This window comes from Liolophura sinensis, chromosome 7 (assembly GCF_032854445.1).
Source record: "Liolophura sinensis isolate JHLJ2023 chromosome 7, CUHK_Ljap_v2, whole genome shotgun sequence".
Taxonomy (NCBI): domain Eukaryota; kingdom Metazoa; phylum Mollusca; class Polyplacophora; order Chitonida; family Chitonidae; genus Liolophura; species Liolophura sinensis.
The window spans coordinates 10,835,851-10,860,405 of NC_088301.1; the positions used below are offsets into that span (position 1 = coordinate 10,835,851).

The 24,555-nt window shown below is 41.4% G+C and overlaps 2 protein-coding genes across 7 annotated transcripts in view; one reads left to right on the forward strand and one right to left on the reverse strand.

The window, feature by feature from the left end:
• Positions 1 to 12,902, forward strand: part of LOC135471641 (microtubule-associated serine/threonine-protein kinase 2-like) — a 124,387-nt gene extending 111,485 nt beyond the window's left edge. For 5 of the 6 annotated variants that reach the window (XM_064750945.1, XM_064750948.1, XM_064750949.1 and 2 more), the window contains 9 exons: positions 500 to 616; positions 1,570 to 1,680; positions 2,457 to 2,684; positions 3,097 to 3,230; positions 6,215 to 6,447; positions 7,160 to 7,299; positions 7,690 to 7,812; positions 9,276 to 9,487; positions 9,950 to 12,902. In XM_064750945.1, the coding sequence (XP_064607015.1) occupies positions 500 to 616; positions 1,570 to 1,680; positions 2,457 to 2,684; positions 3,097 to 3,230; positions 6,215 to 6,447; positions 7,160 to 7,299; positions 7,690 to 7,812; positions 9,276 to 9,487; positions 9,950 to 10,924 (2,273 nt within the window). In that variant the 3' untranslated portion in view covers positions 10,925 to 12,902. The remainder of the gene's footprint in view (positions 1 to 499; positions 617 to 1,569; positions 1,681 to 2,456; positions 2,685 to 3,096; positions 3,231 to 6,214; positions 6,448 to 7,159; positions 7,300 to 7,689; positions 7,813 to 9,275; positions 9,488 to 9,949) is intronic. The other variant, XM_064750946.1, reaches the window with a different exon arrangement.
• Positions 12,903 to 16,149: 3,247 nt separating this feature from the next.
• LOC135471613 (uncharacterized) lies at positions 16,150 to 18,734 on the reverse strand. Its single transcript, XM_064750904.1, has one exon. It carries the CDS (start codon positions 18,270 to 18,272, stop codon positions 17,550 to 17,552), a length of 723 nt encoding a protein of 240 aa, XP_064606974.1. The 5' UTR covers positions 18,273 to 18,734; the 3' UTR covers positions 16,150 to 17,549.
• Between the last annotated feature and the right edge of the window lie 5,821 nt (positions 18,735 to 24,555).

The following is a 24,555-nucleotide window of genomic DNA, read 5'->3' on the forward strand; positions in this document are numbered from 1 at the left end:
TGGCCAGGTGTTTAAAAGTACTCATTAATGATTCGAAAAGAAGTGACACTTGTTTGAGTACTGCTCACAGTAGGTGCGAAAGTAATCTTCTTACGTAGTTATAATCCATCCCCATTCTTTTAATTTCTGATCCAGATCACCAAGATTAGTGACACCGCAGGAAACAAAGAAGGAATAAAACCACCCATGGTGCTTCCTGTTTGACGTGCTTGAATAATTTCGGCCATATTATATCTTTGAAACTTTTAAGATTTGTTTTTCAGTATTCTCTTTAATATTTTTGGAGAAAATCCACGAAAAATAAATCCCAGCGAATAATAAGTACTATACAGTATGAAAACTTCAAAATTCAAAACTGTCAGTTATTACTATATTTGAGTGGAATCCTCTCCACAATAATCCATCTTTCATTGTGGAACAATAATAAAATAGTGTCTTGAATGGCTATAAGGAGCCATCTTCAGATCTTTTACCTAGCTGTGTTTTTAAATTTTCACAGTGACAACCAATTTATATGAAGGCGCTCTGGACAAGGACACAACCCAATTTCGAGATAAGCAGGTGTTTGGAACGCCCGAATACATTGCTCCTGAAGTGATCTTAAGGAAGGGCTATGGTGAGCGTTTGCGAAAGAGTGACTACCCCTGATTCAAAAATATATGTCAAGTCCAGATTTGAACAAAAAAAATAGTGTTATCAGTGACTTCGTTTGATCAGTGGTATATTATATTTGTTAGTAGTGTTCAACTATATGAGATTTGACAAAAACGATTAAACACAGGACGAGTTGTACCAATCTATATATGGTGTTAGATTGGTACAACTTGTTCTGTGTTTAATGGTTGTTATTTTATAGTAGAATTATATATAAGATGAGTCTACCTGTGTATGTGCATCAGAAATCTCAAGTTCTCCTACCGACCTGAATAGCTCAGTTGGTAAAGTATCAACTTTGGGGGCAGTAGATCCAGGTTCAGTCCTGGTTCAGGTCACACCTAAGACCCTAAAAGGGGAAGTTGTCGCTTCCTTACTTTGCGTTCATCATTAAGGGAATAGTGCAGTGACAAGTTAACCCTTGTCAATATGTGGCTCGGGCGGATAAAAGAGCAGTGGAAATCTGTCGTGCAACAAGTAGGCACTCATGCAATCATATAAGTGAAAATTTGCTAAGTACGACGTTAAACCCCAAGCATTGGCTCACCCAAGTTCAAGACAAAGCTAAGTTTGGCTGAGGGCCGGTATATCTGCCATAGCTCTTAAACTAGTTTGCTTGATTAATGTTAATTTTGAATACAATTTATCCACCATTTTTCAAAAACTCTGAAATGGAAATTGTGATTACCAGCATTAGGGCTTCACAGGAACTATAATTTTTGCCAATCAGTGTAGTGTTATGTCCGGAAAATGTGTATATTAAACACCAAATTAACATGTGAAAATGTTGAAGAAACATGGTACTTCAGTTATTGTATCATAAGACGTTACGCTGGAAAGGCTAATTTTAAAATTTAGAATTATAAATTGGTGAGAGTCCAGCAGTTGTTTACTACTTAATGTGTTTTTTCTCAGGCAAACCAGTAGACTGGTGGTCAATGGGAATAATCCTGTACGAGTTTCTGGTGGGTTGTGTCCCTTTCTTTGGGGATACCCCTGAGGAGCTCTTCTCACAGGTTATCAATGGTAGGTGTTATGAATAAGCAAAATGCTCACCAATAAGAGTTTAATATTTCCTCTGAGTTTTTTTTGGATTCCATTGTGAAGAAAAACAGCAAACACTGTAATTCCTTTATATGGAGAAGATAAATGAAACTGATTATGGAAATGATGTAAATGATGACATATCCTCAGAGTTTCTATTGTGCACATTTCTTCTTTATAGTTTTCTGAACTTCAGGCCAGCACTAGTGTATTTCTTCATGTGGAAATATTTATTTAAATGTTTGTCTCATGTTTCATGCCATAGTCAAGAATAATTCACCTATACAACGGTGCTTCCTCTCCGGCCATAAGTGGGAACGTCTATCAGCAACCTGCAGATGGTTGTGGGTTTCCCCCTACCATAATGCTGGCCACCATTGCAAAAGTGAAATATTCTTGAGTACGGAGTAAAACACCAATCAAATAAAATAAATAAATAAATATACAGTGGCGGCCAGGTGAAACCCGTGACCATCACGTTGATATAATAAATCTGCTTCTTGCAGCTGCTCAAAATGTGTACTAATTTTCTCATATCACTGTGCCTAGCTTCCTCTTGGGCCATAAGTGGGAAGGTCTGCAGCAGCCTGCGAATGGTCGTGGGTTTCCCGCGGGCTCTGCCCAGTTTCCACCCACCATAATGCTGGCCGCCACCGTATAAGTGAAATATTCTTGAGTACAGCGTAAGACACCAATGAAATAATAAATTACCGTGCCTAGCCTCTAACCTTACCCTTGTGTTGTTGTCATCGTTGCAGAGGAAATTGAGTGGCCTGAGGAGGAAGACTGGCAGGTACGTGATGATGCCAAGGACCTGATTACAGGCCTACTGCAGCACGACCCCATGGAACGTCTTGGGTTAGGTGGTGCACAGGAAGTTAAGGATCACGTCTTCTTCTATGGGCTGGATTGGGCCGGACTACTCAGACAGAAAGCCGAGTTTGTGCCCAATCTGGAGAACGAAGAGGACACCAGTTACTTTGACTGTACGTCACATTTGTCTCTGTCTTTTCTTAGCCGTTGCAGAGGATATTTTTTGGCAATGAAAAATGGCTCTCGCATGTCTGTCTTGTCAGTTCTGCGGTCAAATTTATTACATCCTGTCCATTAGCATCAGCAGTTTACTTAACTGACCTTAGTGCATGACAACAGAGACTCTTGGCTGGATGTTGCAACTTTTACAAAATTTTTGCTTGTCGACTGATGAAGTTCTGTGGGTTCCTCATTAAATTTTATTTCCTTATTCATTTAAAAAAAAAAAAATAGAAATAAGCATGTTAAACAATAAATATTTGTATGTAGCACTACTGCAAACTGCACATGTCTAATATGTTATGCCTGAGGTGGGAAATCTTCAGACCTGGTTGAGATTTGCAGTTGTTGCCTTATTGTTTGCAGCGCGAGCTGATCGCTATAACCACGACCTTGAGACAGAGGACACAGAGGATGACATGGATGATGCCATGTTCCACAGCTTCTCCTCCTGCTCGCCGCGTTATAACAAGGTGTACAGCAAGATAGAGGAGCTGGAGGTAAGGCCAGGCCAGCACAGTACATCCTACCACATATATACAAATACACACTCCTGTTCTCCACATTATAACAATGTGTACAGCAAGATAGAGGAGCTGGAGGTAAGGCCAGGCCAGCACAGTACATCCTGCCACATATATACACATACACACTCCTGTTCTCCACATTATAACAAGGTGTACAGCAAGATAGAGGAGCTGGAGGTAAGGCCAGGCCAGCACAGTACATCCTACCACATCTATACACATACACACTCCTGTTCTCCACATTATAACAAGGTGTACAGCAAGATAGAGGAGCTGGAGGTAAGGCCAGGCCAGCACAGTACATCCTGCCACATATATACACATACACACTCCTGTTCTCCACAATATAACAAGGTGTACAGCAAGATAGAGGAGCTGGAGGTAAGGCCAGGCCAGCACAGTACATCCTGCCACATGTATACACATACACACTCCTGTTCTCCACATTATAACAAGGTGTACAGCAAGATAGAGGAGCTAGAGGTAAGGCCAGGCCAGCACAGTACATCCTACCACATATATACACATACACACTCCTTTTCTACACATTATAACAAGGTGTACAGCAAGATAGAGGAGCTGGAGGTAAGGCCAGGCCAGCACAGTACATCCTACCACATATATACACATACACACTCCTGTTCTCCACATTATAACAAGGTGTACAGCAAGATAGAGGAGCTAGAGGTAAGGCCAGGCCCGCACAGTACATCCTACCACATCTATACACATACACACTCCTGTTCTCCACATTATAACAAGGTGTACAGCAAGATAGAGGAGCTGGAGGTAAGGCCAGGCCAGCACAGTACATCCTACCACATATATACACATACACACTCCTGTTCTCCACATTATAACAAGGTGTACAGCAAGATAGAGGAGCTGGAGGTAAGGCCAGGCCAGCACAGTACATCCTGCCACATATATACACATACACACTCCTTTTCTCCACATTATAACAAGGTGTACAGCAAGATAGAGGAGCTGGAGGTAAGGCCAGGCCAGCACAGTACATCCTGCCACATATATACACATACACACTCCTGTTCTCCACATTATAACAAGGTGTACAGCAAGATAGAGGAGCTGGAGGTAAGGCCAGGCCAGCACAGTACATCCTGCCACATATATACACATACACACTCCTGTTCTCCACAATATAACAAGGTGTACAGCAAGATAGAGGAGCTGGAGGTAAGGCCAGGCCAGCACAGTACATCCTACCACATATATACACATACACACTCCTGTTCTCCACATTATAACAAGGTGTACAGCAAGATAGAGGAGCTAGAGGTAAGGCCAGGCCAGCACAGTACATCCTACCACATATATACACATACACACTCCTTTTCTCCACATTATAACAAGGTGTACAGCAAGATAGAGGAGCTGGAGGTAAGGCCAGGCCAGCACAGTACATCCTACCACATATATACACATACACACTCCTGTTCTCCACATTATAACAAGGTGTACAGCAAGATAGAGGAGCTGGAGGTAAGGCCAGGCCAGCACAGTACATCCTGCCACATATATACACATACACACTCCTGTTCTCCACATTATAACAAGGTGTACAGCAAGATAGAGGAGCTAGAGGTAAGGCCAGGCCAGCACAGTACATCCTGCCACATATATACACATACACACTCCTTTTCTCCACATTATAACAAGGTGTACAGCAAGATAGAGGAGCTGGAGGTAAGGCCAGGCCAGCACAGTACATCCTACCACATATATACACATACACACTCCTGTTCTCCACATTATAACAAGGTGTACAGCAAGATAGAGGAGCTGGAGGTAAGGCCAGGCCAGCACAGTACATCCTGCCACATATATACACATACACACTCCTGTTCTCCACATCAAGGTGTGCAGCAAGGTAGAGGAGCTGGAGGTAAGGCCAGGCCAGCACAGTACATCCTGCCACATATATACACATACACACTCCTGTTCTCCACATTTTAACAAGGTGTGCAGCAAGATAGAGGAGCTGGAGGTAAGGCCAGGCCAGCACAGTACATCCTGCCACATATATACACATACACACTCCTGTTCTCCACATTATAACAAGGTGTACAGCAAGATAGAGGAGCTGGAGGTAAGGCCAGGCCAGCACAGTACATCCTGCCACATATATACACATACACACTCCTGTTCTCCACAATATAACAAGGTGTACAGCAAGATAGAGGAGCTGGAGGTAAGGCCAGGCCAGCACAGTACATCCTGCCACATATATACACATACACACTCCTGTTCTCCACATTATAACAAGGTGTACAGCAAGATAGAGGAGCTGGAGGTAAGGCCAGGCCAGCACAGTACATCCTACCACATATATACACATACACACTCCTGTTCTCCACAATATAACAAGGTGTACAGCAAGATAGAGGAGCTGGTGGTAAGGCCAGGCCAGCACAGTACATCCTACCACATATATACACATACACACTCCTGTTCTCCACATTATAACAAGGTGTACAGCAAGATAGAGGAGCTGGAGGTAAGGCCAGGCCAGCACAGTGCATCCTACCACATATATACACATACACACTCCTGTTCTCCACATTATAACAAGGTGTACAGGAAGAGGAGGAGCTAGATATAGCCTCAAGGCACATCATCATTTGTGTGAAAAATATGTTTTCAAACTTAAATATTTCAGAAGTCGATACATGTAGCTTTTCAATTTTCTTGTAGAAGTAGATGTCTCAACATTCTTTATAGATCACTTGACCAAAGATTGTTAAGAAACCTGTATATGTTGTACCTCAGCCCTGCTCAGAATCCAAATAGTTGTTAACAGGGCAGGTGACATAATTCTGGAATATTCGTGCAAGTAACACACGCAACTGTGATTTACTTTGCCTTGTTATACAAAATTATATTATCACCTGTCTGATAAAACAGAAACCTAAGAGAGCCTTATGCGTTTTGTACAGGAGAGGCGAGAGAGGATGCATGGCCCACGACACTCGAGCCCAGTGAAGAAAATCCCTCCAGACAAATCCCCGGTGGAGAGAAAAGACTCCAACCAATCAGAATGCTCAGACAGCTCTCTAGAAGTGCAGGTGACAATGAGAAAGGGCAGCTCAACATCTGACACGACCGGTTCGCGGACGGACGTTAGCACGCTGAAGCTGGAGGAGGAAGTTTTCAGCTCCCCTGAGATTGGGTATGTACAGCTCACCTGAGATAGGATACGTATAGCTCACCTGAGATAGGTTACATACAGCCAGAGATAGGGACAGATTGGACAGTCTATCAGAGGACAGCTGAAAGGAGGTGTTCAGGACTTAAGTAGGATTGTAGCTGTAAATGAAAACACTCTTGTTAGCTGGCATGTACAAAGTTCAGGCGTAGCTTTTGTCGTACCTGAGCATAGGCGTCGCAATTTCAGTACTACATCTATGTGTTGAGCTAAAGTTTTGGCGAGATTTGTGATAGCCTTGCTACCAAATCTAAGTTTTATTTGCACAAGGCCATTACGACATGTACATTTTAACATGTTCTGTCTGAAGTCATACCAATATGTTCTCTTATGTTTTCTGTACACTAATTCCGCAGCCTTTTCACACATGAAAGAGCAACTTTCAGTATAATGTATGCCCATTTTTTCAGTTGATTTTGGAGAAAAAACTATATTGGTTGGATTTTCCAGTTCACAAAAACTGTAATTTTATCAGCCTACTTAAAAACTAGTAACTTAATTGCACATGTAAATGAGGGATAAAAAGTCAACAAAACTTGGGGTGCTGAAATAAATTAGTCCTTTAAATTGTCTGAAAAGTTATTGATGTTCTTTTGAAGACCATTTATTCCCAATGAGTCGACACAGTTCAAGTCCACACTGTTATTTATTCATTGCTTGCTTCTGTTATGTTCAGGACACCCAAGTCAAGCCTTGACACGACTGATACATCACAGAACGAGAGCGACAACTCACCACAGCAGTCATCAAGCTCCACATCTCGCAGCATACCCAAATTCTCCATCTCCACGCTCGAGGACACCGATCTCTCCAAAGGTAACGCCCACAATGAGACAACTTTCTGGCAGAATGTCAAAGAACACATCAGTCTAGACTGTCTCTTTTCAGATCCCGTGGTTTTAGGCCTGTATGACCTTTCATCTGCAGAATGCTTTTCAGAAGTTGTGGTATAGAACAGTATTAAAACAGTTCTTGATTTTAATATTGAGCTCTCATTTTCCTGTCCGGTCTTAAGTAGGAAAGGCTGAAAGCAACCTGCGGATGCTCGCTGATTTCCCCCGGGATCTGCTCGATTTCCTCCCACCATATTGCGATCTTATTCTTGAGTACAGCGTAAATGTCTCAGGAAATTAATAAATATTGAGCCCTCTAGCCGTTTTTGCACAGAATACACACTAACCTCTCCGCATGTGTTTGTGTTTTAAGTAGAGTTGTCTCCAGTGGATGAAAACCGAGAGAAGGGCGCCGACACCAAACATGTGACCCGCAAATCTAGTCTGAAGAAATCCTCATCTGCCACGGCCCTCTCACTCTACATCCAACCCACAGGTACGGCCCTCTCACTCTGCATCCAACCCACAGGTACGGCACTCACACTCTACATCCAACCCACAGATACGGCACTCACACTCTACATCCAACCCACAGGTACAGCACTCTCACTCTACATCCAACCCACAGGTACGGCACTCTCACTCTACATCCAACCCACAGGTACGGCACTCACACTCTACATCCAACCCACGGGTACGGCCCTCTCACTCTACATCCAACCCACAGGTACGGCACTCACACTCTACATCCAACCCACAGGTACGGCACTCACACTCTACATCCAACCCACAGGTAGGCCCTCTCACTCTACATCCAACCCACAGGTACGGCACTCTCACTCTACATCCAACCCACAGGTACGGCCCTCTCACTCTACATCCAACCCACAGGTACGGCACTCACACTCTACATCCAACCCACAGGTATGGCCCTCTCACTCTACATCCAACCCACAAGTACGGCACTCTCACTCTACATCCAACCCACAGGTACGGCCCTCTCACTCTACATCCAACCCACAGGTACGGCACTCACACTCTACATCCAACCCACAGGTACGGCACTCACACTCTACATCCAACCCACAGGTACGGCACTCACACTCTACATCCAACCCACAGGTACGGCCCTCTCACTCTACATCCAACCCACAGGTACAGCCCTCACACTCTACATCCAACCCACAGGTACGGCACTCACACTCTACATCCAACCCACAGGTATGGCCCTCTCACTCTACATCCAACCCACAGGTACGGCACTCTCACTCTACATCCAACCCACAGGTACGGCCCTCTCACTCTACATCCAACTCACAGGTATGGCCCTCTCACTCTACATCCAACCCACAGGTACGGCACTCACACTCTACATCCAACCCACAGGTACGGCACTCACACTCTACATCCAACCCACAGGTACGGCACTCACACTCTACATCCAACCCACAGGTATGGCCCTCTCACTCTACATCCAACCCACAGGTACGGCACTCACACTCTACATCCAACCCACAGGTACGGCACTCTCACTCTACATCCAACCCACAGGTACGGCACTCACACTCTACATCCAACCCACAGGTATGGCCCTCTCACTCTACATCCAACCCACAGGTACGGCACTCTCACTCTACATCCAACCCACAGGTACGGCACTCACACTCTGTCTAATTTTCTTCTTATTACAAAGACAATAAGCATTTGGTATTACATGAAAAATTCAGTCAGAATAAAGTGTTCAGTAAGCACTCTCAGAGACTTTCACAGCTCTTGGTAAGTTTTTCTCGGCTACCTGATAAACACCTGTCTTCCATGAGTATGACGATCATATATGTGCATCACTCGTGGGAAAATTTGATGGTTTTACCCTCTCTAAATAAGGTATTCGAGAAAGAAAACTGTTAATCCTGCAGCTGTGAGAATTTAAAAATTCATGAAGAAATCTGTGTGTTGCAGATGAGATTGTGTCACAGCCAATGAATTCTCCTGGGGGTTCCAGCACCAGTTCCCGTGACGCTTCCCCAAGCCGGGAAATTTCCCCTCTGGCCCGTTCTCTGAAGCCTCCAATAGTCATCAAGAAGGGTGCCCGTGGCTTTGGCTTCACCCTAAGAGCCATCCGAGTCTACCTTGGAGACAGTGACATCTACACACTACAGCATGTCGTTGTGGTAAGACATTCAGGCTTGCTGACACATGACACAGCATATGAAAATGTTCAAATACAGTATGTTTATGGACTAGCCTGGAATCTCTTCAATTTTGATTGTTTATTTGCAATGGACTAAGATCTAAACTTTTTTGTATTTTTTCATGTCTTTAATCCAGGGATTCTCCTGACCTCACATAAGCGAAATGTTCTCAGAGTCTGATATTATTTCAACCACAGTCATGTAAATAAATAAATGTTTTTTTTCAAATAACTTTTTCAAATAATTTTGCTATAGATGCCTGCTGGGGAAAAGCTCTTTTGGCACTCAGTTGTGGGTATTTTGTCCAGTTAAAGATTCTAAATTTTGTGGCTAATTACCAGTATACCATTTAGCTGCTATCTCATAAGTCACTATTAATAGTTAGTTGATTTGGTAATTACATTAGTAACATACCTCTCACTTTCCTTTTGTGTCTGTCAGGCTGTAGAGGAGAACAGCCCTGCATTTGAGGCTGGATTACACCCAGGTGATCTGATCACTCACATTAACGATGACGCCGTACAGAGCCTGCTGCACACACAGGTAGTCAAACTCATCCTCAGCAGCGGCTCGCTCCTCAGAATGCGCTGCGTCCCCATGGAGAGCACGTCCATCCGCACCGGCGCCAAGAAGCGTGTCACGCCCGGCAAAATGGCCAAGAGGTCCCAGAAGAAGAAACACAGTAGGGAGAGGAGCGGGGAGAAGAAGAAGAGCCGATCCTTACTGAGAAGGTTAAGTAACAGGAAGGTGGAGCAGATGTTACCTGGCTCTCCTGTAACCCCGAACCGCGCCTTCAGCCCACTTGCCAAGTCCCTGTCTGTCACCGATGGCAGCACCAACCACTCCACACCACTACGCGTGAGCCGATCGCCACGCACCTCTATCTGCTCCACCTCTTGGTCTCCCACAGATGCCGGGCATTCGCCAGGATCATCCAATAGCAGCTCTCCTAACTCAAGCGCGCCCAACTCTCCTGCCAGCTCAGCACAGTTCAGCCGGCCTAGTTCCCTGCACGGACTGAAGCATAAGCTAGCCCAGAGCCTAAAATCGCCACGGAGGAAGTCTGTACATAATATTCCCCTGTCTCCGCTGGCACGCACGCCATCCCCCTCCCCACTGCCTCCATCACCCACACGCAGCCCCAGCCCCCTGGCCGTGCTGCATGGGCACCAGGTGGGTGCCTCTCATATGCCTCAGCAGACAATCCCAGCATACCTGAACACCTCAAACCAGGCATCCACGCTCACGCCCACTGGCAAGAAGGGATTTTCCCGTCCCAAGAGCTGTGAGCCCAGCTCACCACTGCTCCGGCGTGCACTGTCACCAGACCGTCTGCATCCTAGTTCCGCAGAGAAACCACCTACCCATCGCAAATCATCCTGGCAAGAGCGGAAAAGTATCTTTGAATCTTTCTAATAACAAACAGTTCAAGGTGTTCGATACGATATTACTGCTGTGTTATAAGGCCTGACAGGTGATTTTGTGGTGTCCCAGATGCTCCTTTCCTCTTCAGCCCCCTGTCCAAGAACAATGTATGGTGCTTCTGTCCTGTGGCCTAACCTCTAGAGAACAGCTGGGCTGTTTAATAGCCTATGTGAAAAAAGCTGGTCTGTGGAGGAGAATTCCTAATGTGTGCGATTTCCTCAGTTCTTTACCCGATCACCCAGTCACATTGCCAGTGTACACACATAGTTGGCAGACAAGGATTGATCTTGACTGATCAAGATATATATATATAGACAGAGATATATATATAAATATATAAACATATATATTTATCTTTTCTTGATGATCCCATGTGATTTTGTTGGGAAAACTGCGTCCCTGCGTTCAACCATTAAGATACTCATTTCGTGCCTGTGGGCTTCAAGTGTTGATGTTGTGGCCACGTGAAACTTGACTGTTGATGTCTGTGGTATTATCTCGCTGTGGACTGGGAGTAGGGTTCACCTCCCATAGTGGACTTGAGGGATGAGGCATCACTCTGCTTATTGCTGGTATTCAGGTATACATAAGAGTTTGCTGTGTTACCTGCAGTGTGTGTGTGAAGACATCAGCTACAACGGCGTTCTGTCTGTATTGTGATATAGCCTTGTATACTGGCTAATTTGTTCTGCTCAGCCCATTTTTTCTGTCACAAAATTGACATTTGCTTGCCCAGTATAATAGTGAATAACATGGAACTTTTACAGACTTCATGATAGTGTTTGTGAAGGATGAATGACTGTGATTATATGTATCCAAGTCCACAATTACTCTTAGTTATTCTTCTGTGGGATATCTCTGTTGTATTGGTGTGTATGTAATAGTATCCTTGCATTTTGATGATTACCTGTAGTGAATACATCAACAATTTGTATATATTGTTGGCCAGATGTCTCTAAAGTGTTCATGTGCAGTGAAATCTGGTTTGTTGAAACCATTCTGGGAGAAAACACCCATTTCAGTATCTTCAAGGTAGTTTTCTAACTCTTGGAATCTAATGATATGTTTGTACATATGAACTGTCCTAGGTGTACAATTATGTCTTTGGTTCGTTTCTGAGGATGAGGGTTTTATGTGTAACACATGATGCTTAGTCATAAGGTAACACATGGTTATAGTCAAAAGTGCAGCTCATGGTGTTCAGTCATCAGTGTAACACATGATTAGTGAGGAGTTCAACACATGATGTTCAGTCATCAGTATAAACACATGATCAGTTATGAGTGCAACACATGGTGTTCAGTCATCAGTGTAAACACATGATCAGTTATGAGTGCAACACATGATATTCAGTCATCAGTGGAAACACATGATGTTCAGTGATGAGTGCAACACATGACGTTAAGTCGTCAGTGTAAACACATGATCAGTTACAAGTGCAACACATGATGTTCAGTCATCAGTGTAAATTCAAGATGTTCAGTCATCAGTGTAACACATGATCAGTCATCAGTATAACATGATCAGTAACACATTGATCTATGCTGCAAGAGTAATGCAATGAGAGAGAATTAATGCCACAACGCACACTTAAGGCAGACAAGGTATTTTATGTCGGGAATATATAATTTCTAAATGTCTTATAATTAGTTGTATATTTTCTGTTTTGACAGCTTTTTTGTTGAAAGCATTTATGGCATTTTTGTGAAGGAGTTTTGAAATGTAGTTCCAGTCAGTATTGTATTTCTTTTGTCTCTGTTTTGTGGCTGAGTCCACTGTGCTATGTATGTGCTGAATGGGATGCGATCTGTAGTTCTGATGCAGGCTTGACTGTTCTTCATCAACTTACGCTCATATTTCTGTATATGTACATATTGAAATTTATAATGTTTCTATGTCCAAAATGGGGAAATTAGAGTCCTGTATTGAAAGCATTACTGCTATGTTCTGATATAAAAGTATATATATATATATATATATAAATGTGTGTATGTGTGTGTAAATTTTCGAAAACTGGGCATTCAGGAATTGATGAGAGATTTAAATACTCTTGGGGTGTGTGTATATTGTAGATAAAGCAGCTGATGTTAAAGGTATAGGGATAAACTGATCTCTACTCTATACCAGTTCTAAACCCGTCCTCTTTCCAGTCCAGTCTATCCCCACATTTTGTACATATTGAATCGGGTATGAGGAGGCCTGGGCAGGTCTATGAGTCCAGGACGGAGTCTGAAGAGAGCCTGGTGTCTCCACACATAGAACTCTGTGGATATATCAGGTCTCTGGTGACAGTTGTGCACATGAAGACTGTTTTTGGTCAGAGCTATCAGCTTTATTGTGTCAGTGTAAAATAGACCATTGCTGACACCTGTTTCTCTTATCAACAGCTTATTCAGTCATTATTAAAGGATTTATAGAGAATGGGGTACCTTTTCCTGCACAAATGGGGACTCGCATCAAAGCTACATGTGTACTGCATGTATGTAAACCAGTTTTTCGGTTTAACTAGCAAAACAAAATAGTCATCTTAGCAAATTGATTTGGAATGAGCTGCCATCTCATCTATCTAATACATGACGTTAAACCCCAAGCACTGACTCACTCACTCTAATACAGGAACATGAAGATCACATGTGCAGGGTTGATTTGAGTATTAAAGGTTTAGAAACCTTCTGTCAGAAAACTCATTCACAGTTATGCTATAGTGTGACCATAAGGTCCCTTTACTATCAGACAGGCAAGCAGAAATTGATCATATGGTTTTGTATGGAGTAAAACCCAATGAGACAAGTATTATATCTCAAGATGTGAGTTGTTTACAACTGCCTTATCATCAAACTGAAACTTATGGTTGGCAGCCCATGAAGAGTAGACTGAAGTTCACTTCATATTATGTTCATGGGTCGATTCCAGAACGCCAGCTTTGAAATGCTGTCTTACAGTTCATTTTTTGGGTTACAGAATTTGAAATTCTGTCCACCTACTGTCCTTTGTGGAAGCGGCCCAGAAAAATTAAGACGTATATTTCTTGAAGTTTTTAGAGTAAGGCATTTATTCTTGCACATTGTATCTGCTGTATAGCTGTTCTGTCTATGTGTGTAAACTGACAGAGGTCATGAGATGTTCTTAGTATTTTATTGGCAAAATAATAATGGTTCCTACAATTACTACAAGCTCTGGCCATCCAGATAAAGTGTACAATGACTTGTTGTACAATGACCTTATTATCTGTGTTTGCTATGCATTATGGCAGCTGGAATGGGGTAAGACTTGATACTAAGCAGGAAGGATTTACACATTATTCAAGCATGATGTCATCCTGTATTTCAGTGAATCAAGTTGAACCTCTGAACATCTTGTTACATAATATGTGATCTGGGCATTTGATTTATCTGTCACGTTGAAAGTACCGATTATACATGATGGCAGTTTGCTATTAATTAAGTGTGACTTCCTGGCCATATTGCAATGGAAAGTTGGTGAAAATTCATAGGTAAATGTACTTTTTTCGGGAGATTATTGAAAGGTTCTATTGGCTTTTCTCATGTTCGACTTAAGGAGCTAATTACCTTGTATGTCTCCAATATGTTTACATATTGCTTTTCCTCCCCAATTTTAAACCCCAAAATGCATTTCAGATTCAGGTCATGAAGTCATTATGCTAGGAAGTTGTTGTGTAAGTGATAGTCTGAAAGTGACATACCATTCCGTCTTGGGTAAAACTGCAGCTATACTGATTTTCTCAACTTCTCAGTGTACATGGCCCATTGTAAATATCGCCCCCCACCCCCCATGTGTACAAAGTGGTAAATACCTGTGCAGAGCTTGACTTGTATGTGATTTGATGTAAGCGTTGTCAATACGACAATGTGTGTGATATATCTTTCCATTTTTCTATATTTGATTGGACTACGTTGCTTCGAAAGTGTATAATAAATGGCAAAGCCATGTTGTTTGGTGACACTCTGATACGTGCTTCTGCCTTTCATTGGCTTATTACTTGCGTTACTCAGTTGAAAATGTGTGTGATTTATGGGCCAGATTTGGTAGGTTGATGTTTCAAACACTTGTCAAAATGCATTGGTTCTACAGAGTTATTCGTTATGAAACTCCACATGGAAATCCATTCACTCTGTGTGGAATTCCATTGGGTGGAGTCATTTTAGATGTTTAGATGTACATGTAAGAGACATGCATTGCCTTGTCTTCAACTGGTGTCAAGTCCAGTTCACTGTCTTTTGAGCAGTGAAGTCATACACTTGAATCTAAACAGTACAGGAAAAGTGAATCCCACCACCACCACTTAAAAAAAACATTTACCAAGATATTTACCAAGTCGTTGTGAAATTTTGCACACAGTATTTCACCAATCCAGTCAACATATTGTTACAAGGATTACTCTGTAGATACAGATGTGCTCCAATGAGAAGGCACAAATGCATTATCGGTCGGATTTTGAAAATTTTACAGACTTCAGGTAATTTTGACTACGTGTACAAGATAATGTTAAACTATGACGCTTTTGTATCACACTGGGACAGTGAGCTTGCATCGTGTTACTGAGGCGTGTGATCCGACGTTGAGGGATGAGTAACCACTCCGCGTGAAGCAGATGTCTAACGTCATCAAGATTGGACACCATCGTAACACGGAGATACACCTGTTTCAACTGGTCCCACAAATGTTCAATGGGATTTAGTTCCGGGAATTGGCGAGCCATTGCATGTTCAAATAAGACATTTATCACTCTGACACGATGTGAATGAGCATTGTCGTCCATAAGAAGAAATCGATTGCCGTCTTCAATCTGTTTGTTCGCCTTACATCACAGCCACCACTCGCAAATTTTGTACAGAAATCTGATGAGGCAGTATTGAGGAAGTGAACGCAAATGCTCCGTGTCAACCCTTGTTTCTAATAATACCTGACACAAATACATTTTTTGTTATCTAAACTATGCCCAACATGATTCAAGCCAACATTTGAAGCAACTTTCTTGATGAATGCTGATCCGCTCTAAGGCATCTCTCTCTCTCTCTCTCTCTCTCTCTCTCTCTCTCTCTCTCTCTCTCTCTCTCTCTCTCTGTATATATATATATACATATATATAAATGTCTAATGTAAATTTGTCGTTTATATCCATACACATGTACCTAATCTGAATATAATTTATGATAATATTTATGAATATAATAAATATAGAAATATGATCAAAATCGAAGTTGAACACATTTGTTAGCTGAAAAGACGGAATATGTTTATTAAACATGTGTTACGTCCGCATTTAAACATTTCACAAAGAATATATATATCAGTAGGTTGTCTCAAATACTCGTCATAGCAAATCGAAAAAAATATTGACCACATTTACAGCTAACTTTCCGCACTCTTTCATCTGAACTTTATGTAATTTTTATGTTTTCTTCATCTCGAACTACTTGGTAAACTTGTGATCTGTAACTTTAAAAGCCGATTGGTCATGAACTGTGAACTGTGAAGATCGGGACGATTCTGAAGTTTCTACGTTCGTGCCGTTAATCAAGGCATATAATGACCCTTTGTGAAATGCAATGGTCTTGGCGACTAGAAAATGATACAGTCCATGTTCAAATGATGAGCCAAGAGCATGCCATTGACAGTCACGTCGGTTGGTTATGCACTGGTAAGCTAGATTGGGGCCTCCATGGCCAAGGTGGTTAGCGCTATGACCCAGGAGCCTCTCACCAATGCGGTCTCTGTGAGTCCGAGACAAACTCATACTGGCTTCCTCTCCGGCTGTATATCGCGGCAAGGCATGTCTGCAACCTGCAATTGGTCGTGGGTTTCCCCTGGGCTCTACCCAATATCCTCAATTCATAAAGCTGACCGCTGTCGAAATATTCTTGAGTACGGCATAAAACACCAATCAAATAAATAAATAAAAATAAGCCACATTAAACCCAACCGCCAATCTACCATTCGCACAATCACTGTAGTCCGGTTCCACCCACTGTTGAGCAAATATTTTTGTCAAGCAAATGGGTTTTCCGCACGTTCATTTGTCAAAGTTCTGATCGATCTGAATATGCTGCGATTTCTTTTCATATGACTGTTTTATAATATCCATTGTTTCCTATAACATACCCAAACCCCCAAGAGTTCAATAACAATAGATAGCAGTCGATTTTTTATTCGCAGTTCATCGCAGACAACCTGACAAACATATGGCTACCCACATATTCAGTCACGTGTCCAATGCTTTGTACATTCGCGGCATTGTATGTACATGTACCATTCAATGTTTCCTATTTTCGTTGTCGACGTAGAATACTGTAAATGTTATGTGTACTATCCAATGTTTCATATTCGTTGTCCACTTAGGACACAGTAAATGTTATTTGTACTATCCAATGTTTCCTATTCGTTGTCCACTTAGAACACTGTAAATGTTATGTGTACTGTCCAATGTTTCGTATTCGTTGTCCACTTAGAACACAGTAAATGTTATGTGTACTGTCCAATGTTTCGTATTCGTTGTCCACTTAGAACACTGTAAATGTTATTTGTACTATCCAATGTTTCCTATTCGTTGTCCACTTAGAACACTGTAAATGTTATGTGTACTATCTATTGTCTCCTATTCGCTGTACACTCCGAAGACGGTGGCAGTACAGTATACTGAGGGGGTTTCAAAAGTGTATGTGGCCGAGTTGTCAAAGTTTGGGTCCCAGACGCATCGGCTTGTGACTATAGCACACTGGCCAGCTTTCTCCCCTATTGCCACTTGGCACACGATCTTATACCGATCCAAGCTGAGTGCCTTGACCTTGTCTTTGATCTCTTCACTGAGAAGTTTGCTGAGGACAGCTCCGTGTTGGGCGGAGTAGTGAAAACCTTCCAGACGTCCGTCCAGGGTAGCCTTTATAATGCTTCTTACCGTACCGGAACAGAACTTCTTTCGCGGTTCTAAGCGGTAAGTTGGCTCCTTCTGGAATAGTGTGTCCACATTCGAAGCCCTTGACTGTTTTCCCCAGCTCCCGCCACCTATTCGAGATGTAAGTTTACGGGCAAACCTTTTTGTCGCTAGGTAACCGGCTAATGATGTCCCCATGGCACTTGCCAGGCTTCTCTTGTCAAAATCGGTGGCGGAGGTTTCGTTTCTGAAAGGCGAGTCGCTATCTCGAACAGCAGAAACCTTCCGACCATCTAGTGACCCACCCATTTTGGACACCTTCCTGCCATCTCCGCCGCAGTCCACTTTGGACACCTTCCTGCCATCTCCGCCCCTGTCCATTTTGGAAACCTTCCGACCATCGAGGGAACCATCGGCCTTCGCTTCCCCAGCTTTTCTCTGAAGCATTATTCACGGCAGACCTTGGTATACCAATTGACTTCCAGCAATTAACTTTGAATTTTCGAAGGTTTCTCCTTGAAAGATGCACACTTCGCGGACTGAAAGAACTTCACTGACCCTTGAAGCAAAGAGGCTTTGTGCACAAAAATGTTCAAACGCTGCACGACCAAGACGTCTTCATCCCAGAAACCTCGAACTCTGTAGGAATTATGGAGTCAAGAAAGTTTGGAACACAAGAATTCTAAACGATGATCGCTTTGAGCCAAAAGTCTTGAATCGTGCTTTTCGGCACAGAAAGGTTGTCTGCTTTTGTAATTATAGCTTCTTGAAACTGTAGCCACTCCAAATATCATAGACTTCCAGAAGCCTCAGCACCGAGTTTTATACAGTCACAAGTCACACTCATACCCTCAGTACAATTACTTGATCCATTATGACCAGTCGCTTTGACGGCGATGCATGTATCAACTGACTTCACCAAAAGTGTTAAATCTGGTATATACTTAAAACTGTCGGCGAGCTCGGTGAGAGTAAATATCCTTGGTAAACATTGGAGTGTTTTGGTTGTCGAGCTGTGAATGCCAGCTCACTCCTGGGTATAAATATATCTATATACTTGAGCCAATCTTATATAGGGCAAATACACCTTTAGTCTTATATCCGCCCTCTGATCACTATGCATGTATACGGCCATGAACTGGGTATGACGGTCATATCCGAGCCATGTTTATGGTTATTCTCTGAAAGTGACACAAACATGTAAATATTGTCATAGCGACCATTTATCAACAGTTTCACTCGAACTCCCTTGGACTTTACAGGTTCACTATTTACCGCAGGCACCAAGTATATGCAGTCCGTTTGGTTTAATTTGTACACAATGGTACCGTGCGGTTGTGGAACGGTGTACATTTGGTCACGCTGCACGGTTTAATGTCAACCGGACAATAAATCCTTCCCATGTCATTGTTGACCCCACTCCAGATGATCATTGTGTGTACGTCCTGTTAGGCACAACGACTTACAATACCTACCTGGTAGCCTCTCGAAATTCTGCTCATAACGATTTCCCACGCTGAACCAGGCCCAAGTGGGAACACCACACTATAGATACAATTATATCAATATTATAATAGCCCAAACGTTCATTGTTTGGGCTATTATAATTCATCAGAATCCAGCTTTCTCTATATATTGAGGCCGCGTGTAATTTAGCTCACCTTTAGGCATGTTGAACAACGAATCTCTACAGAGGGTGCCCGGGGAACAATGACTTCCCTACTTTACAATGTACTGTTAATATAGGCTCTGTTACCGTGTTTGGGTACATGTCGACGGGACAGCAACTTGCCAGTCAAAGGCTTACTACGAGCAATTCGGTTTCTTGTACCGACAATATATTGCGTATGAGCGTGTTACAGGTAAAAACTTCACGGAGTCTGGCAATAAGCAACAATCACGAATCCCAGGCCAGAGAGTGGGATTCCACACACTGCCTCTCCAAAGTCATGAAGAAACTATAGGCCTATACATGCAGCAGAGGTGATGAATTCGATTACAAGCCTATACACCGTCGCGCATTAAAAGTAATCACTGTAGGCCCAATTACAAAATGCATGTCATTATATGCTGTGCAATAGTCCACTTTAATACACGAGACCATGCACCCCTTGTTAGGTGTAGAGTGTAAATTGAATGTGCAATTATAGGATTCGACACTCTGCATGACAAATTGAGCGAATCTGTTTTCTCTTACAAATATAGGCTTAGGTCTGAATGTCCGTGCGCAAGAATACAAGAATGAACATTCATTTAATTCTGCCCTTCTGTTTCTCGTAAGCCATTTGTAGGTCTAAGTTAATGTAACCTAGAATCCAGATGTTCGAAATATCTCAACATTTCCAATCAGAAAAGAAAGAAAACTAAGAACGCCTTAAAAGTAATACCAGGACGTCATGTTGCTTAGTTTGGCTTCACATAGATTGTTCCATGGGCCATTCGTGGTGAATGTGAATCGATTGCACAACTGGTACATCCAGTTTGAATGGAGAAATGTAGCAGTCAGAATTAAGAGAATCTAATGTACATGAAAATCCATTATTGCACTAAGTACCTCAACCGGAGTAATTATGAAAATAATTTCCCGATTGTAGTTAACTCAAGCAGGCACTATATAGAAGGTGTATTCTGAGTTCTATGGAAATAGGTTCAGTACTTTGGGAAGAGTTGCGTGGACTAAACCTGAAAACAAGGAACGCCACTACTGCGCAAAGTCCTAAATGGAGGTAATTATAACATGGGGTTTGCCATTAACCTTAAGCATGAACAAATTTACATGACAGGCAAGATGTATATATTTGTAAGTTTCAACTAAATTGGCACACTACCGTAGTTAGGGAGGATATGCATGGACAAAAGCATGTCTACGGACAACCAGATGGACAGACAGGATGATTCCAGTATGCACACTAGTAATACGGTAACTGATAACAATAAGCATCGTTTTTCTTTTCAGTATTTAACCTACAATTATATGTACTCGTTTAACATGTACACGTCTGAGATAACTTGATTTACTCCGTATAGCCTGAAGACTGGAATGTGAGAAGAGAAAATATGGTAGAAATGTTAAAACGTGGATATTTTCATATACCATGCCCCACATCAGCCCTCGACCAGCCCTTTGGGGTGGGCCTATGATATGAAAATGTCCCTATTGTAACCTCTGAACAAAATAGCCCCAGGTGCTGCTCTGATTTTTAATCTTTGCATTTGTCCAGTTTGTATACTAAGTACATTTAACAAGCCCTTTGACTGGGCAACCACAAACGTGCGCAACGCTATCCAGTAGACAAACACAGGCCTTAGCAATACCCTCGATCTCTTAGGATTTTTCAACTCAGTCAGTCAAACGAAGAATTTTATAGTAATGTCATACTTGTCATACTAGGTAATACATATTCGAGGAGGTATAAGCAGCAGCCTAATTAAAAGCTGCTATATCGAAATTATTACCAAATTTAGGCTTTCAATGCCAGATACCAGAGTACAGTAGAACGCTGATGCCATACCATAAAATGGCGGACACTGGAAATATTTTTATGTTAAAAATGTAAATGTCTTGTTTTTTTTTATTATATGCAATGATTTTTGCCTTGTTTGCGAAGACGTCAATTCGGGATTGAGGAACTTTCTTTAATACCAAGCAAGGAGATAAAGTGCAATTTCAAATAATAAGGCGTTAGTTTGTTTTTTTTTTTTCACATTACTTGTTGAAGACCGAAGATTAGCCTTTGTACTTCTACAGCACGGTATACCGCCTAATACAGAGTAGATCCACTACAGAGGTGTGAAATTGCCTTCAGCTAAATGATGTGTTTACAACTGCTTGGACTTCATTCACCTTTGAAAAACGTGGAGAAATATATTATTGTACTAGAAATTAAAAATTGTACATTGGGTCTCTCACAGAAAGAAAAGAAATGTGTTACTTTTGTGCATTTAACTGGGTTGATGAGAAACTTTTACAGTACTTTTACTCACCAGAACACACATTTTAATTTACTATTACGCTTAAAAAATATTTTTAAAAAATTATGGTGGCAGATTATGCGAGAAAGGCAAGTGGTGGGAAACATGCAATATTCTTACGCAGCCCAATATCCATCTTCTAAAGAAAAAGTTTACATCGGTACTGCGTCTGAACTAGCGCAGATCTCAACTAGACATGATCTGAAAGTGTCTGCCTTAAGATATATAATATTGTACAGTTTTTAATCACAGGACTTTATCACAGGACAGTGGATTCCAGCAATGTCCCAAAACACTACTCACGTTTCCAGTATATTGTGTCATGTTCTCTAGCCGATCTGGCAGCTTCAGTTAAGCTCTCCATGATGTCCATGCCAAGTGTTCAGGTACCTGTAGTTCAAGGCATAATGAACTTTTTTTTTCACTTTTCCATGATCCATTAGTGATCCAGTTTTTGTTTTATTTAGTCTTCAAACAATTCATGTCACATCAGCCATTTTTCTATTAATGTTACCGGTATGCATTTGATTCCAGATAAAAACAAATTTGGTTGTCACTGAGATAACAAACGTGTAATTTAGGACGCGACTTTCATCTGTTCTTTTGTTTTGAGTGATATTGTATTTATTTCTGATTGGTCACACAAGTGTTTTTGATTGAATGGTTCGTGAGTCCCCTAGACAGCTGTCATGACAGCTGCGTGAACCCATGTAAAGGAACATCATATTATACAATAGTTGAGAATGTATGATGAACGCCACATCAGAAGTATTTCATCCATATTTCAGCTCAGAACAGGTTAGAACCAGCAAACAGTTAAGCATTTCAACAGGAGAATGATAACCTCTAAACATTTTCAAAAATGGACGTGAAGCAATGAAGCAGCCTGGTTTTCAAATTTGGTATGAGAGCACACAAAATGAATCTGCAAACAAAACTTTGCCCAGAAACCAATGAGCAGACAAAATCAAGGAAACTGTTAAATATGTGAAACTTTACATGCACAACTCCATCTTGTTTTAAAACTTGATCTCAGATTAATTGAAAGAAATGTGCACATAAAAGCTTATCGAATTGTACGTTTTTGAAATCAACTTCTGCAGTGAGACCAACTACCAATGAGAATTATGGAACTCATTAAATATGCAAAGACCATGCCTGTTTTCAATGTCAGTCTGAGCGTCCAGTACTCATATTAAAAATGTATCAAAATTAATATTTGGATGATTCATTGCAAAAGTCAAATGAGTGGGAAAAGTCATGATGACTGATGGCATCCTTTGGGCTACAAGATGGTTTTAACTTTTTAGCCTTTACAGTTTTTGATACACAGGCCACTGAAATTATGTAACATATTTTTTTTTCCGACAACTGTATTTCTGAAAAAAAATCATTTCAAATGCGTGCAATAAATAAAGTAAAGTTCAAAATCAGCAACCCTAAATACACCAAGGTACAAGGTATATTACGACGTCAAATATTCAATCAATGGGAAGCCTTTTTACTGGGTGTTTTTTTTTTGTTTTTTTTTCAAACTTAATTATTGTAACTAGGCTAAATTTAAATGCATATTAAATATTAGAGCTTTCCAATGATTGTTTCTTTGTGTTTCAAAGACTTTTCCACAAAATCTAATATGGTTCGTGCCCAACCATATCTGCTATCATAACAATATGTATTGTTGTGTAAACTTAGGTTCACATTGCAGTTCTGTTATAAAATTCAAAATTCCAGAAAGCATATTATTGTAATTTCATGCCATTATACATATAAATGTGTAAGAATTATTTATTATTCATGAAATCAGTGCAAAAATGTTCAATTTTAACAGCACCAATGCTCTGCCTTAAATCAAGTTAAAGAGGTCAATATGTGAGGGAAATGTCACCATTTCTGCTTCTTTTGTTTTTTGTTGTTTTTTTCATATTTTTGTACTTGAAAATTGAAACCAGTTATCTTTTACTGACACATATATCTTCGCAAAACTATTAGCGCAGTCACATACATGTATATGTCTTTGTATGTTGTAACTATCATCAATGGAAACCAGTTTCCATCAAAACACCCATTGTACTCCAATTGGCAAACTGTGCATAATTTGAGAAACTTATGCAATCATCAAATAATCCTGCGGTAAATGGATGTATGCTAATTGATGGCATGGTGTATTTCTACATAAGGCATTTCCATGATTTGTCATAAGGCATACTTCTGCAATGTCCTTTGCTGTGGATGCTCAGTAAGAACTGCTTCTGTGACATTCTCAAAATCTGGGACTTCGGGAAGCGTGGTGATATTCAGTAATAGAATGTCTCGGCCTCCAATATCTGTTTGGGCTGTCAGGAGTCTACTGAGCAATGTCTGAAAAGTGGCACTCTGAGTCATAGGCAATTCATTGCAAGAATGTAGAAATGCCACGTTCCGTGAACTTCACCACGGGTTGTCTGAAGATGTCCACCAGTACATTATTCTTCATTAACAATCACAAAGGATTTACCTGTATTTTAGAAATGTCAAGGTCTATCAATTTCACCACAAGCTGTCTGGAGATGTTCAACAGTACATTGTTTTCCTTGAGGTCACTAAGTATTACCTGGATATTAGAACGTAGAAATGTCAGGGTCAATGGACTTCACCACAGGCTGTCTAGAGATATGCACCAGTGCATTGTTCTCCTTGAGGTCACTAAGTATTACTGTAATTCTTCAACCTTTTCGCACGTTTGCAAGGTGTTTTTTCAAGCATGTTCTGAAGGCAT

What these genes read in the sequence shown, in the direction of transcription:
- LOC135471613 (XM_064750904.1), bottom strand. Translation starts at nt 18,272, where the DNA reads ATGCTTCAGAGAAAAGCTGGGGAAGCGAAGGCCGATGGTTCCCTCGAT.